This window comes from Ruditapes philippinarum, unplaced genomic scaffold, assembly GCF_026571515.1.
Source record: "Ruditapes philippinarum isolate M1 unplaced genomic scaffold, ASM2657151v2 ctg6_1_1_1_1, whole genome shotgun sequence".
NCBI lineage: Eukaryota > Metazoa > Mollusca > Bivalvia > Venerida > Veneridae > Ruditapes > Ruditapes philippinarum.
The window spans coordinates 236,279-250,832 of record NW_026859747.1 but is presented as its reverse complement, the minus strand read 5'-3'; the positions used below and the strand labels follow the sequence as shown (position 1 = coordinate 250,832).

At 34.7% G+C, this 14,554-nt stretch overlaps 1 protein-coding gene across 1 annotated transcript in view; it reads right to left on the bottom strand.

Moving 5' to 3' along the window:
- Positions 1–14,554, bottom strand: part of LOC132757773 (uncharacterized) — a 40,985-nt gene that overhangs the window by 22,967 nt on the left and 3,464 nt on the right. The window contains exons 3-12 of the mRNA XM_060749160.1: positions 8,987–9,047; positions 7,677–7,762; positions 5,923–6,056; positions 5,307–5,470; positions 4,446–4,669; positions 4,024–4,106; positions 3,043–3,104; positions 2,240–2,411; positions 1,575–1,650; positions 303–381 (exon numbers count right to left, since the gene is read on the bottom strand). Coding sequence (XP_060605143.1) covers positions 303–381; positions 1,575–1,650; positions 2,240–2,411; positions 3,043–3,104; positions 4,024–4,106; positions 4,446–4,669; positions 5,307–5,470; positions 5,923–6,056; positions 7,677–7,762; positions 8,987–9,047 — 1,141 coding nt within the window. The remainder of the gene's footprint in view (positions 1–302; positions 382–1,574; positions 1,651–2,239; positions 2,412–3,042; positions 3,105–4,023; positions 4,107–4,445; positions 4,670–5,306; positions 5,471–5,922; positions 6,057–7,676; positions 7,763–8,986; positions 9,048–14,554) is intronic.

Here is a 14,554-nt window from a genome sequence, read left to right as displayed (position 1 = left end):
AAAATGAGCCAATCAATGAGCATGCTTTGGAGTGCGAGTTACTAATACCTGCACTCCAGTTACCGCACTGTGCATGCATATGTATAGGATTTAACCTTGACACATTTTCAACAGAAAGGTCCCCAAACTGTGATACAATAATAAGTCAAACAACGTTACTATTCTCAACAATCGTTGGTGTTACTTACATAGTACAAACACTGTGACAGTGAAATTCTAAAATTTTAATTTCTAACACAAAACACGTATGACATATTGCACAAGTTCTTCGTATTGTCAAAATATATATGAAATGTGCCTACCAACAGTGACGTATTAGATCTTGTTGACCTATGTGGTATATGAGTATTATCTCCTTTGTACAAGTCAAACAAATTTGTCCTGAAATAGATAGTAAAGATAAGCATAATACATATTCAACGACACTAGCTTTAAATATGGGAATTCGAACAAGGATTACTTTATTCGTACGTCAGGTTTTTAATGTGCTTGAGAAGCGATTTTTAAACAGTCACATGTGTTCATTGTAACACTGATTTTTTAAAGCAAACCTGTTTGGTCTTAACATATCAAATGTGACCTATATTCTTGCACGAAAATCTTAGCCGTTTAGTATGATTAAGTGGCGTTTGTTTCTTGCATATTGATTTTCAATTTGTCGAAATTCGGGACAAAATGTCTACAGCAAAATATAAAAACATGTAAATGTAAAATTCAAAAACTTCTAAACGAATGTATGTATGATTTGGACTTTGTTTGGATGTCTAATTTTGGCTTCCGTTTCATTAAGAACCGTAAAACCTTGGCATGTGCATGAACCAAGCGACAATATTAACAGCAAAAAAATAACAACTCAAGAAATGAACAGATAAAAATATAATTTCTAGTGAGCTATACAGAGCTTTAATCTTATTCTATCATTGATTTTATTGTAGTTGTGATGATAACCTGATTCTTTACCTTGACCTATACATATCAGAATTATTCCATGAATGCTTAAATGCGCAGTTCTTAATTATAGACAGGCGATTCCCGTCAAAATTAAACTTGATAAGCAAACATCTGTGTTCTTTCTTTAATCTTTGTCACATTTGAGCCGCGTCATGACAAAACCAACATAGTGGGTTTGCGACCAGCATGGATCCAGACCAGCCTGCGCATCTGCGCAGTCTGATCGGGATCCATGATGTTTGCTATCAGTTTCTCTACTTGTTTCAAGGTTTGTAAGCGAACAGTATGGATCCTGATCAGACTGCGCGGATGCGCAGACTGGTCTGGATCCATGCTTGTCGCAAACGCACTATATTGGTTTTCCATTGCGCAAACTCTATTACATGTAGAGAAACTGATAGCGAACAGCATGGATCCTGATCAGACTGCGCGAATGGTCTGGATCCATGCTGGTCCCAAACCCACTATGTTGCTTTTGTCGTGACCCGGCTCATTTGTAAATTATTGAACTCCGTATCCGTAATAAGTTTATTCACATAAAAAAACAAAAGACATTACAGTAGACACATACAGGAGGGATAACACGTGCACACAAGATTATCCATCATATTAGGAATAATTACCTGTATGACGATAACATGTGCAGAATTCCCAATATGCCTGCAACACATGCTAATGAGAGGGCAACAATAAAACAAACTGAAATAAAAACGACCGTTTATTTTACAAACAAATTATTATAAAACAATAAATGTGAAATAAAATTTTATATCCAATGAATAACTATTACTTCTAACTGAGATACATAGGTCAGATAGTATTTTAAATCCTTGACATTAATCTAAAGTTTACAACTAAAAACTTTCATCATCGACTTTTACCGTTGGTCCATACCTTTATCTGTTCAGTATTGTTATAAGTCCAAGTCATTCGGAATCATTGACTCCAGCATGTTTAATGTTGAAAATTGTATACCGCTTCAGCCGGTGCTGGGGGGGGGCGTTAGAGATATTGCATATTTACATATTAATCCCTGGTGTTCAGACTTAATCAAACCGAGACTGCAATTTCCATATCATGTTGCTGTTCCATTGCTCCTAACTTTGATCTATTGTCATAACGGGGTCGACAACATCATTGATGACACGTATGTTATAAAAAAAAAAACTTGCTTATCTGGTGTGAGTGCGCAATTCAAACATCCCATTTTAGAACATATAATTTAAACTTTGAACTTTATAAAGAATAAATGAATTGAGAAGTATTTTTAGTGTTGTAGTTTACTTACTTCTTACATTGATGAGAAGGAAATACATAAACTTGGTGTAATCACGTATTTGTTTTACGTATGCTTCTTCGTCTATTTCTGAGTCCCAACCAATAGCATCGAGCGTCAATATAAAACCACGCTCAATGAATGCAAATATCCCTATAGCAAGAGTCATCACTTCGAGAGTGGCCTGTAAATATAAGATACCGTGTCATTGCGCAATATTTGAGCCGCACCATGACAAAACCAACATAGTGCGTTTGCGACCAGCATGGATCCAGACCAGCTGCGCATCCGCGCAGTCTGGTCAGGATCCATGCTGTTCGCTATCAGTTTCTCTACTTGTTAAAGGGTTTGTAAGCGAACAGTATGGATCCTGATCAGACTGCGCGGATGCGCAGGCTGGTCTCGATCCATGCTGGTCGCAAACGCACTATGTTGGTTTTCCATTGCGCAATATTTTATGTTTATATCTTAGTAGTGTAGTGTATTACATAATTTGTGTGCATTCTAAAATCAGATGACACTTCTAAAATCATGCTAGACACTTAACTATGAGACAACGTCTGTACTGCAAGTATATCGCCACACAGTGCAAAAAAGTAGCAGTTTATCAGTTTTATTATTACGATTATTACGACTTAAACAGACTTACGTCATTTATTGATTGGTTACTATACGACAGATAAGTTTACATTCAGGACACAACATTGTAAGACACATGTTTGTCCTTTCTACAGAAAGTAATATTATTCAGAGAGATGATGTGCATTTAATTACAGTTTAGAGTATCATAAGTATATACACTTATCATAATTTACCTTGTAAATCAACATAAACCCAATTAACATGACTGATAGAATTCTGGATGAATATCTAAATTCTGAAAAATATAAAACATAATTTAGGTGAATAAACAAGTTACACCAAGAATGGAGTATACATTAGTTCGTGTAAATTTCACTTTGTTTTTAATTTTCACAGCAGAGGACAAAATTGCTTATGCAAATTTTTGTCTATATATATGATTATCTTTGACACTTCATAGGTATCTTGTTTGTTTGTTTGTTTGTTTGTTTGTTTGTTTGTTTGTTTCATTTTACGCCCTTTCCAACAGTATTTCAATCATATAGGCGGATAGTTTCCTAACCATCGTTCCTGGAGAGTTACACCAGAACTAGACTACCTTCCTCCGTGCTAAACTACCAAAGCATCTCCCGATGATCAAACCCACGCCAGAGAGGTAACTGGACTAGAAGTCATCTACTCTAACCCCACGACCACGGAGGCGGTACTAAGGAACATGTTTAAATAATGTATTACTTAATGATTCCTGAAAGTGGTCTTCATAGTTCTATATTTGTATGAATGTTCATGCACATTGCATTATCAACTGACTTTATCCATCACGCTAGTCTTAGACATGTCTTATATAAAAATTGAAACATTTATCAATTTGTTTGTATTTACTGTAGATATCTATTAATGATTTTGATAGATCGAAAGGGTTATCAATGATAAAGAAATTGAGCCGCGTCACGACAAAACCAACATAATGGGTTTGCGACCAGAATGGATCCAGATCAGCGCATCCGCGCAGTCTGATCAGGATCCATGCTGTTCGCTATCAGTTTCTTTACTTGTTATAGGGTCTGTAAGCGAACAACTGGATCCTGATCAGACTGCGCGGATGCGCAGGCTGGTCTGGATCCATGCTGGTCGCAAACCCAGTATATTGGTTTTGTCGTGACACGGCTCAATTAAAGAAAAAACGAAGTATTGAAATGAGAGAATATTTATACTGTGCTTATTGTGGTATATCCAGTCGCCGATGAAATTCTTCACTATTTGCATCACTTTACCTCCCAATGTTGTCGGTGGGGGACTGAAATAAGTAATTTTGTAACATAATATCGTAAGGATGTGTCTCATTTGAATTTTTTTATAATATTATATATATAATCCCGAGGACGACTTTAATTATGAAATAATTTGTCATTAAAGTGACCAAATGTAAACAAAATAGTATTTTGACTTCCATACAAAATATTTAATCGCTATAACTGTACTAATTGCCAAAAAGCAACAGAAAAAAACATATTGTTATGGTAATTGGCCATGATCAATTTCAAGTAAACCCAAATAAATAGTTTTACAGAAATGAAAATAAAAGCCTTTTTTGAGACATAATGGGCCTTTAAGGGAATTAATTTGCACTACTCACGGCGGAGGGGGTACTGGCCTGAGAAGATGTTTAATGTGAAAGGCTTCTGGTGACAAATCTTGATCTTTTTCCATGTTTAAAATAGACACCATCTCAGATGCGGATAAAAACCGTATTGACTTTTGCCGGACAGACTGAATTAACCGTACTGGGAGGCTAAACGACAGGTACGCCAGACAGAGAAGATTCGGAACATCTCGTAGTATAAGTATAAGGCGAGTTTGCTGGAAAAAAATAATAATATTCTCAATTTAAACCTTGACTGACAAAATTCAGTCATGTACATGTACGTATTCATGTACGGACACTACGAAATCCTGTCCATAACATCGGCAGGCGAAAACTTATGATTCAATTGGCGGATGTTCTTGTAATAATCATTACAATTTGGTTAAACCTCTAATTTGGTTTAAACATATTTATTTAAGCTCGATTGCGAAACAAGTTCTTGCAACTTATATTTATTACTTTCGAGTCCGCTTCCTGGAACCAACCAGTACCAGTGTCATATGAAGAAACCTGGTTGTGACCCGATTTGCGCGCGAACCCATGATCTCTGGGTTTAGAGGCAGTCACCTTAACCACTAGGCCACCGCTCCCCTTTAACCCGTAATTTGCATGTGTCGGTCATACAAAATTTATTTTATATTGTTTTATTTTGTTTTTATTCATTTATTTAATAGTGGGATATCATTGTGTAGAAGAAGATGTTTTAAATGGAAATATTATACATGTTTCAGATAAAAAGATAATTATATCATTATATAAAATATATCATTGCCTATACCGTAAAGAAATCAAAGATTTATGGAAATTTGACAAAAAAAAGAAAATTCAATTTAAGATAGAAAAAACATTTACATATGTCAGATCGCATTCAACTTCCCGAAAAATCTGGATTGCTAGCAATAACCAGGCATAGGCTGTTCCTACTAAATACCCAACCGCCGATTCAAGAGAAAGCGCAGCAAACATTGGGAAGTAGTCCACACCAATAACTATCATTGATAATACTGCGTTGAATACTGCAATAAACAAGGTGTATTATAACGAACAATAAATGTACCGATTGTGTTACGAACTGTTAAAAATGCTTTATGTCGTAAGTATTATTTGATTGCGACATTCCTCTGAATACTTGAGAATAACATTTTATTTTCTCAAATTCTTCAAGGTGAAAAATAAACCTCTTATTATTATTATTATATTATTATTATTATTATTATTATTATCATCATAGTTGATGTTGTACGGGGTTATTAATTCAACATTGTGTAATTTCTATTTAATACTTATCAGGGACAAATACGCTATACACAGTACAGTTACTCTCCATGTTTAGATATAAGTAAACTCCGTACGGACCGGCAATAAAAATAATATGCGGTCTGACCTGTGTTTGAAATCACTAAATATCAGTGTTGCCTATATAGCCATCTGGAGAATAGTCTGTTCAGACGTTGACACTTATTATTACCTGTAACATAAGACGGTCCTTCAAGTTTTACTATCACCGTGCTTCCGAAGACCAAATCAGCGGCTAGAAATGCAATGGAACCCCATGCTGCAGCATACGAAAATCTATGTGACTTGCCCAGAATATCCATAGGACTGAAAATATAGAATGATAGCTTGTTACCATACAAATGTAGTTCATACAAATATAGTTCATACAATATATTTTAAACTAAGCTGTATTGAAACTCAAATGCCTCCCTTGCCCAATCACCCATCGAATGATGAACAATATACCGGACAATTTAAATGAAGTAGTGAATAAAATAGCAAACTTTAATATAATTTATGTAGTTCAATAACTTATTTGAAACAAATGGTCAGCATCGTGTTTGAAGGTATATGATATATAAAATTTATATCAGAGGGTCTATTTCAATGACCCTAAATTTGCATATATGATATATTCTTAAAATTGATCCCTCTGAACCCGAGGTATTTAAATGGCACATTTTTATTCGTATATGCATTTAAATAAAAGCTATCATCCCTGAATCAGGATAAAATCATTATAATGCAGTTTGTAGATTTTTATACGCGACGCAAAAGCAAATATAAATCAATTTAATAAAATTTAATTTCATAATTTTATTTGATTCACGAATAAACAATTAAGTATAATTTATAATTTTCATAGTATGTTTAAAGTGAATAACTATTGTACTGAATTATAGATTTCGTGAGGTACAACCAAGGGACCAACTGATAAGGAAAGCACGACAAGTGTCATATTTTTGCCTTTCCGACCCGCCGAACTAATCTGTCAGTGTGCACAGTAGGTAAAATAAATATCGATTATGGAAATATAATGTAATTGGTATATAATCTATTCAGAAGTGTGACCAAATCATATAAAAATGGGCTTAATCTTTTAACATATTTCAATAAATGATCAATTATATACGATTAGTTCTTCTGGTTAACACTGGAGAGGTAAAATACTTATTGTAGTCTAGTGAAATGCAAAATATCTCCCTACAATTTTTTATAATTATTGTTCATTTAAGATTTAAAAGAGAAAAACCAAGACAGAAATATCAATAATAATATTTTGAGGGGCAAGTGTTTTGAAGTCAACGACCTTAACCACTCGACCACGGACGTCTTTTGAGAATCAATTATAAAATTAAAGAAACAGCATGACTGCTTTTACTGTTAATGACATTTTAAAATCCATTAGATTAACGTGTAGACAGTTCATCTGAAAATCACATGTAATGATTATGTGTCAGCCTCTCAAAGGGGCCGTGGGTTCGAGTCTACTCGTATTGAAGTAAGTTTTGTGATAAATCCCAAGAAGCGGATCCGGAAGTACTTGATATATGTAGCATGAGTTTGTTACCAAATCGAGCTTGAATATCATGTATGTTTAGACTAAAGTAAACTACTTAACGAATATGCCGGACAAGAATGAAAATCGTTTAAATAATAAAATTATGATAGAAAATGTTATTATAAAAAATATAATAAACAAGATCAACAAGGAAAGGCGGCATTCAAAGTAAATTAAGCTGTATTTTTCTCCGTATGGCCCTTTTGCAACACACATATGTACTTTGAATTTTCGTACATACTCGTACATAGATTTCAACATCATGACACTTACTACACTGGTACCGTGGTAAGTTTTGGGTTATTAATTAATCTTCTTGTAAATAACATTTAATTTGCGTTACAAAAGCCGCATAATATAGATGGGTAATCAGTTTTACTTACAACACGGCTCCCGGTCTTCCCCATAGACATGTCAAAAACTTGTTCTTTCTTGAGAACGTGCATGCTAAAAGTAATATCATCAGCACCTGAAGACAGATTTTAAAACTATAAAATATCGTTTACTGACATGTTTCTTTGGTGATTTTGTTATGGAATCTATATATTTAATAATGCCAATGTTAAATTAGTTAAGAGGTCAATTTTCACCTCATGGATATACGAGTATTATAGAATAAGACATTTTTTCTCACTGCCGATGAAAATTGTGTTACATACTGCTAAATTCACACCAGTGACAGAAATAGACCGATATGACCTAGGTATTAAAGTAAACGTAAAAGACCATGGTGTTTTACAAAATCCATTGTTACATTGTGTCAGAAACCTTCAGGTCACTAAATAATTGATCTCAGCATGGAGAACAGGTAACAAAACCTGTATAACTTTGATCATGTCATTTAGTGTCACTATAATACAATGGATAGAATGTTTCTTTGTTATGTTTGGTTATACGGCGAATTAACACATTTATTGTCATAAGGCGCCGAAACAGGAAATATGCTTGTTGCTAAATTCAGATGCAACACATTTTCAGCAACACCAGGAGTCAGAACTACTTCACCTGCTGGAGTAAAAAGATGCATAGACTCAAGTTATTCGAACTATTTTAGCTGTCTCTTGCGATCAAGCATGTTTAAACAGTGGCTATACAATTCTAATGTCTCAACCCGCAACCGTTAAATGCAACCATTCAGCCACAAGGGGAATGAATAGCATGTGTTTTAGAGGATGTTGTATGAATTGCAGAATGATCAACCAGGCGATACGATAACAAAATGCGATTCAGTTGTCATCGAAGCATGGAGTTGAACGAAAGATGACAAGGACCGCCTGAAATTTCCAGCTAGGAATCGGTTTAGGGGAAAGGTGAATGGGAAAGGACAAGAACCCTGGCCTTTATTTATGACGTAATCCAGTCGCGCTAAATTTTCTCTGTACTGCCAAGTAAACATAAACATCGCCGCTTTATTTAGAATTGAATCTTTGCATTATGATGTATCAAGTTACTGCATTGGGCTGTACTTATATATGGCTATTTCTTCAGATAACTTGTTTGTTTTGTTGAACAGATAGTTTTTGCATTAAGGTGTACTTACCTAAACCACTCTTATGCATTCAACTGCACTCACCGGTTTAAAAAATGTTGCATTTATTGCATGCACAGATGGCATTATCATTGCATTTATTGCATACACAGACGGCATTATAATTAAGCCATTATTGTTGCATAAAACGAGAATTGTACTTACAGATGGTATTGTGATCCAAAAATGAAATGCCTGGGTTGATATCTTTGATGTGCATTCTGTCCTAGAAAAATATAAACACACTATTAGAGCATGCCCAATTTTATCAATATACTAGTATGTTAGCTAACATGCTATCTATCACCTCTTAGTTTTTGCAAGCTTCTGCTAAATATCGTTAGCATTGTTGTTGTCTTTTTTTGCCAGCTATTGCAAGGTCAACCAAGATCTAGATCTTGGTTACATATTGATAGACTATGTTTAATGATATAATATAATATAAAAATTTGATATATGTACTGGTACCAAATTACAAATGCATTAACATATTGAATAGATAGATAACATTAAAATATTGTAAAGGGGTATGTGAAACGTATAAAATTGACTTAGCAATTCATTCAGCTATAAATTTGTTCCTTTCTAATCTAGCTTATTATAAAGACGGATGTAAATAATTACTTCATGGTGTATAGGTTTACCATTATTTGCGTCTTTTTTTATTTGCAACAACGCTGTCAATTAGTGATATCCATGCGTTCTTTTGGTGGTATGAAGAGTTGAATAATCGGCCCATTGTCATCTGCAGATGTCAATTATTTATATAAATCTTTTACAAAATATGACTCTAGCGCGTTGTTGAGGCGTCAATTGACGAGAAGCGGACAGACATTCAGACAGACAGACATATGGACGGACGTTTGTACATCGTATAAGCTTTATCTGTCAGCTCTCAACGGTTTATAAACTACGAAATTTGAAACCCTGACTTAACAATGAAAAAAGAACTTGTTAAGTAGGTAGTCCCACTAGTTATGAATTGGGTATAAAGAAATTCACGAATGCAACAGTGACTTATGTTAATATATGACCGAGTTTATAAATACTTCCCTCTTTTTAGCTAGATTTAATCTTTTATGTATAGAGGTCAATAACTCTTTGAAATATAGTGTTACATTATTCAAGGGTCAAAATATAATACAGAAAGTCATTTCAACCAAGGTTTACATAAGATACACTAAATGACTTTAAAATTATATTTATTTGGACCGATTCAGATTATCTAATTTCTTTCGAAGGTTTTCTTTTTTTACCGGAGGATTTTTTTTTGTTTCCGAAAATAACTGTTAAGGCAAAAAAAACCTACATACATTATATGAGAAGCATGAGTTGAAATACAAGAGCTAGCGTTTACGAGTAACATATAATTTAATCGTATGTACGACACAAACAAATCCCCCCTTTTGTCAAGCATCATGCACTCTTATTCATGAAGTAATCAAACTAAGAGGTCACATTATTCTTGTTGAACTACTAAGAATTTGTTAATTTTTAAAATAATTTTGCAAATATGCTTTTGTTTGTTTGTTTGCTTCATTTTACGCCTTTTCCCAACAGAATTTCAGTCATATAGGCGGGTAGTTTCCTAACCATCGTTCCTGGAGAGTTACACCAGTACTACACTACCTTCCTCCGTGCTAAACTACCATAGCATCTCCCGGTGATCGAGCCCACACCAGACAGGTAACTGGATTAGAAGCCATCGAATCTAACCCCTCGACCACGGAGGCGGTATTTGCAGATATGCATGTACTTCTCATAATTACATAAATTTCACTCACGGCAGACAGCATTTATGACAATATTTAGACTTATTTTCGATATATATTCTGTCCATCCACACTCAGATTTAGATATAGGCCGGATAGTGTGAAAAATACATTTTCACAATTTATTGTGAAATTATCAAGTGAGATATAATTTCACTTTTTACAAAAAAATATGTACTAAAGGAGGTTGTTCGAAAAAAGCAAACATCATTATTCCTTTAAAATCGTTATCCGACAAGAAGAGCAATAATCTTCGATGATAAACATTTCGCAGAGCCAGACCAGCGTGTTAGATGGCTGACTAATTTTCATCTTCATTATATGAGCCGCGTCACGACAAAACCAACATTATGCATTTGCGACCATCATGAATCCAGACCAGCCTGCGCATCCGCGCAGTCTGATCTGGATTCATTCTTTTCATGTTGTCCATCAGTTTCTCTACGTGTAATAGAGTTGGTAAGCGAACAGTAAGGATCCTGATCAGACTGCGCAAATGCGCAGGCTGTTCTTGATCCATGCTGGTCGCAAACGCACTTTATGTTGGTTTTGTCGTGACGCGGCTCATATATATTCCCAAAATTCCGTAAACGGAAGCTGGACAAGTTAAATTAAAGAAAAAAACATCAACAATTTAAGTGTGAGTAGGTTTAACACAGCAATCACGCACATATATATTATTATGGGTCATACCAGTTTGAACGTGTGAAAATCGTTCAAAAACGAATTACTTCGCACGCTGGAAAACGTCTATTAAGTTATACACAAAATAATTTCAATACTGATCGGTCACTTTTAAAACATACAAAAAAGATTCTGTTTTCGGTTTATACTTTAATTGCAGATATACAAGAAATCTTAAACTATGAATATTTCTCAAAAATGTCTAATATAAGAGTTAAGCAAAGTTTTAATCACTTAACAAAAATACATTTAAGTGTTACTTTATATTGTTCTATTATTTGTCTGTCTGTCAAAAACAGAAATTGTCAATCAATTTCATATTTACGTTAATTAAAAATGGCTTAATAAAGTCAGACACTCAGTAAACGGCAACTTTGATTTAAACAAATAGTACTGGATATAACATTTATCAGTCGGCAATTAAACTCACAACTGTGTTTCGTTTGGGTTTCAGTGTGTTAATGAGAGGTTAAATTGAAATTATACTTGTTACCACAAAACGCTCCTGAAAAAGATGTTTGCAAGGTATATATATGTATACACATCAATGCACAAAGAAGTATAAAACGGCATTATATGCTCACAGTATATAAACAAGTCTACTTCCTGTACTCGCAAGAAAGATACAAGTCAAAAGATAAAGGCTCACAAGAAGGATACAGTGATTGGAAGTAACATGTGCTTGTACTCGCAAGACAGAGTATACATTGAATTGTACAGGCTCACCAGACAGAGTACACATTGAATTGTATAGGCTCACAAGACAGAGTACATATTGAATTGTACAGGCTCACCAGACAGAGTACACATTGAATTGTTTAGGCTCACAAGACAGAGTACATATTGAATTGTACAGGCTCACAAGACAGAGTACACATTGAATTGTATAGGCTCACAAGACAGAGTACAAATTGAATTGTACAGGCTCACAATACACGGTACACATTTAATTGTACAGGCTCACAAGACATAGAACACATTGAATTGTATAGGCTCACAAAACAGAGCACATATGGAATTCTATAGGCTCACAAAATAGAGTAAACATTGAATTGTATAGGCTCACAAAACAGAGTACATATTCAATTGTATAGGGTCACAAAACAGAGTACACATTAAATTGTATAGGCTCACAAGACAGAGTACATATTCAATTGTACAGGCTCACAAGACAGAGTACATATTGAATTGTAAGGGCTCACAAAACAGAGAACACATTGAATTGTATAGGCTCACAAGACAGGGTAAATATTGAATTGTACAGGCTCACAAAACAGATTACACATTGAATTGTACAGGCTCACAAAACATAGAACACATTGAATTGTACAGGCTCACAAGACAGAGTACATATTGAATTGTACAGGCTCACAAGACAGAGTACAAATTGAATTGTACAGGCTCACAAGACAGAGTGCACAATGAATTGTACAGGCTCAAAAGACAGGGTACATATTGAATTGTATAGGCTCACAAGACACGGTACACATTTAATTGTACAGGCTCACAAGACAGAGTACATATTGAATTGTATAGGCTCACAAGACAGAGTACACATTGAATTGTATAAGCTCACAAGACAGAGTACATATCGAATTGTATAGGCTCACAAAACATAGTACTCATTGAATTGAACAAGCTCACAAGACAGAGTACACATTTAATTGTACAGGCTCACAAGACAGAGAACACATTGAATTGTATAGGCTCACAAGCAGGGTACACATTGAATCGTACAGGCTCACAAAACAGAGTACACATTGAATTGTACAGGGTCAAAAGACATAGAACACATTGAATTGTACATGCTCACAAGACAAAGTACATGTTGAATTTTACAGGCTCACAAGACAGAGTGCACATTGAATTGTACAGGCTCACAAGACAGGGTACATATTGAATTGTATAGGCTCACAAGACAGGGTTCACATTAAATTGTATAAGCTCACAAGACAGAGTACATGTTTAATTGTATATGCTCACAAAACAGAGTACACATTGAATTGTACAGGCTCACAAGACAGAGTACACATTGAATTGTATAAACTCACAAGACAGAGTATATATTGAATTGTATAGACTCACGTGACAGAGTACACATTGAATTATATGGGCTCACAAGACAGAGTACACATTGAATTGTACAGGCTCACAAGACAGAGTTCACATTGAATTATATAGGCTCACAAGACATGGTACACATTGAATTGTACAGGGTCACAAGACAGGGTACACATTGAATTGTTCAGTCTCACAGACAGGCAGGGTACACATTGAATTGTACAGGCTCACAAGACAGAGTACACATTGAATTATGTAGGCTCACAAGACAGGGTACAGTGATTTCGTTTATATAATATGATGCTGTATTTGATCAATGTTTTAACAAACTATCTGTTTTCAATGTCTCTCACTGTCCTGATCATGTTCATTTTCATGTTTTTACTTTCTCTCACACCTTTTACTAACACACCCGACGCGCACAATTTCCTGCCTAGAACACTCGCGAGAGGGGTTGGCAGTACTCAGAGATAGATAGATAGATAGATAGATAGATAGATAGATAGATAGATAGATAGATAGATAGATAGATCACGTTAGGGTTATAAATATAAAGGATCCATGCTGTTTGCAATCAGTTTCTCTTCTTGTTATAAGGATTGTAAGCGAACAGCATGTATCCTGATCAGGCTGCGCGGATGTGCAGGCTGGTCTTGATCCATGCTGGTCGCAAACGCACTATGTTGGTTTTGACCTGACGCGGCTCATATATAGTTCAAGTGATATCCCGCATTTCTATAAAATTACAATTAAAAGAATATTTTACATGAAACAATTATTAATGACATGTCTGTAAATTTTAAACGATGCAGTAAACGAAAAATACCTGGAGTTAGAAATCTCGAAACAAGGTCGACAACTCGTGCTGTTTACTGCTGAAGAAAAACGGTTTAAAAAAAAAACTTAAACTGAAGATAATTTTATTATAAAGTGGGCAAAAATTAAAGATGTAATAAAGATATGATTGAAAATATTTCGATAAAATTTAATTAACAGTTAGACACAAATGTCCATAATAGCTTGATAAGATTCAATGCCCGAGAGAACTTTCGCCTGGTCTGAAGTTCTCCTACTGAGCTAAATGCGTGTTGAATACTACAAGAATTAGGCTCTAATTTTTGTGTTGTCGATAATGAAAACATTCTCACTCAATCAACAAGAACTTCACCATCAACGGAAGATTATTGTATGATAATTTTACAATTATTAACGAAAC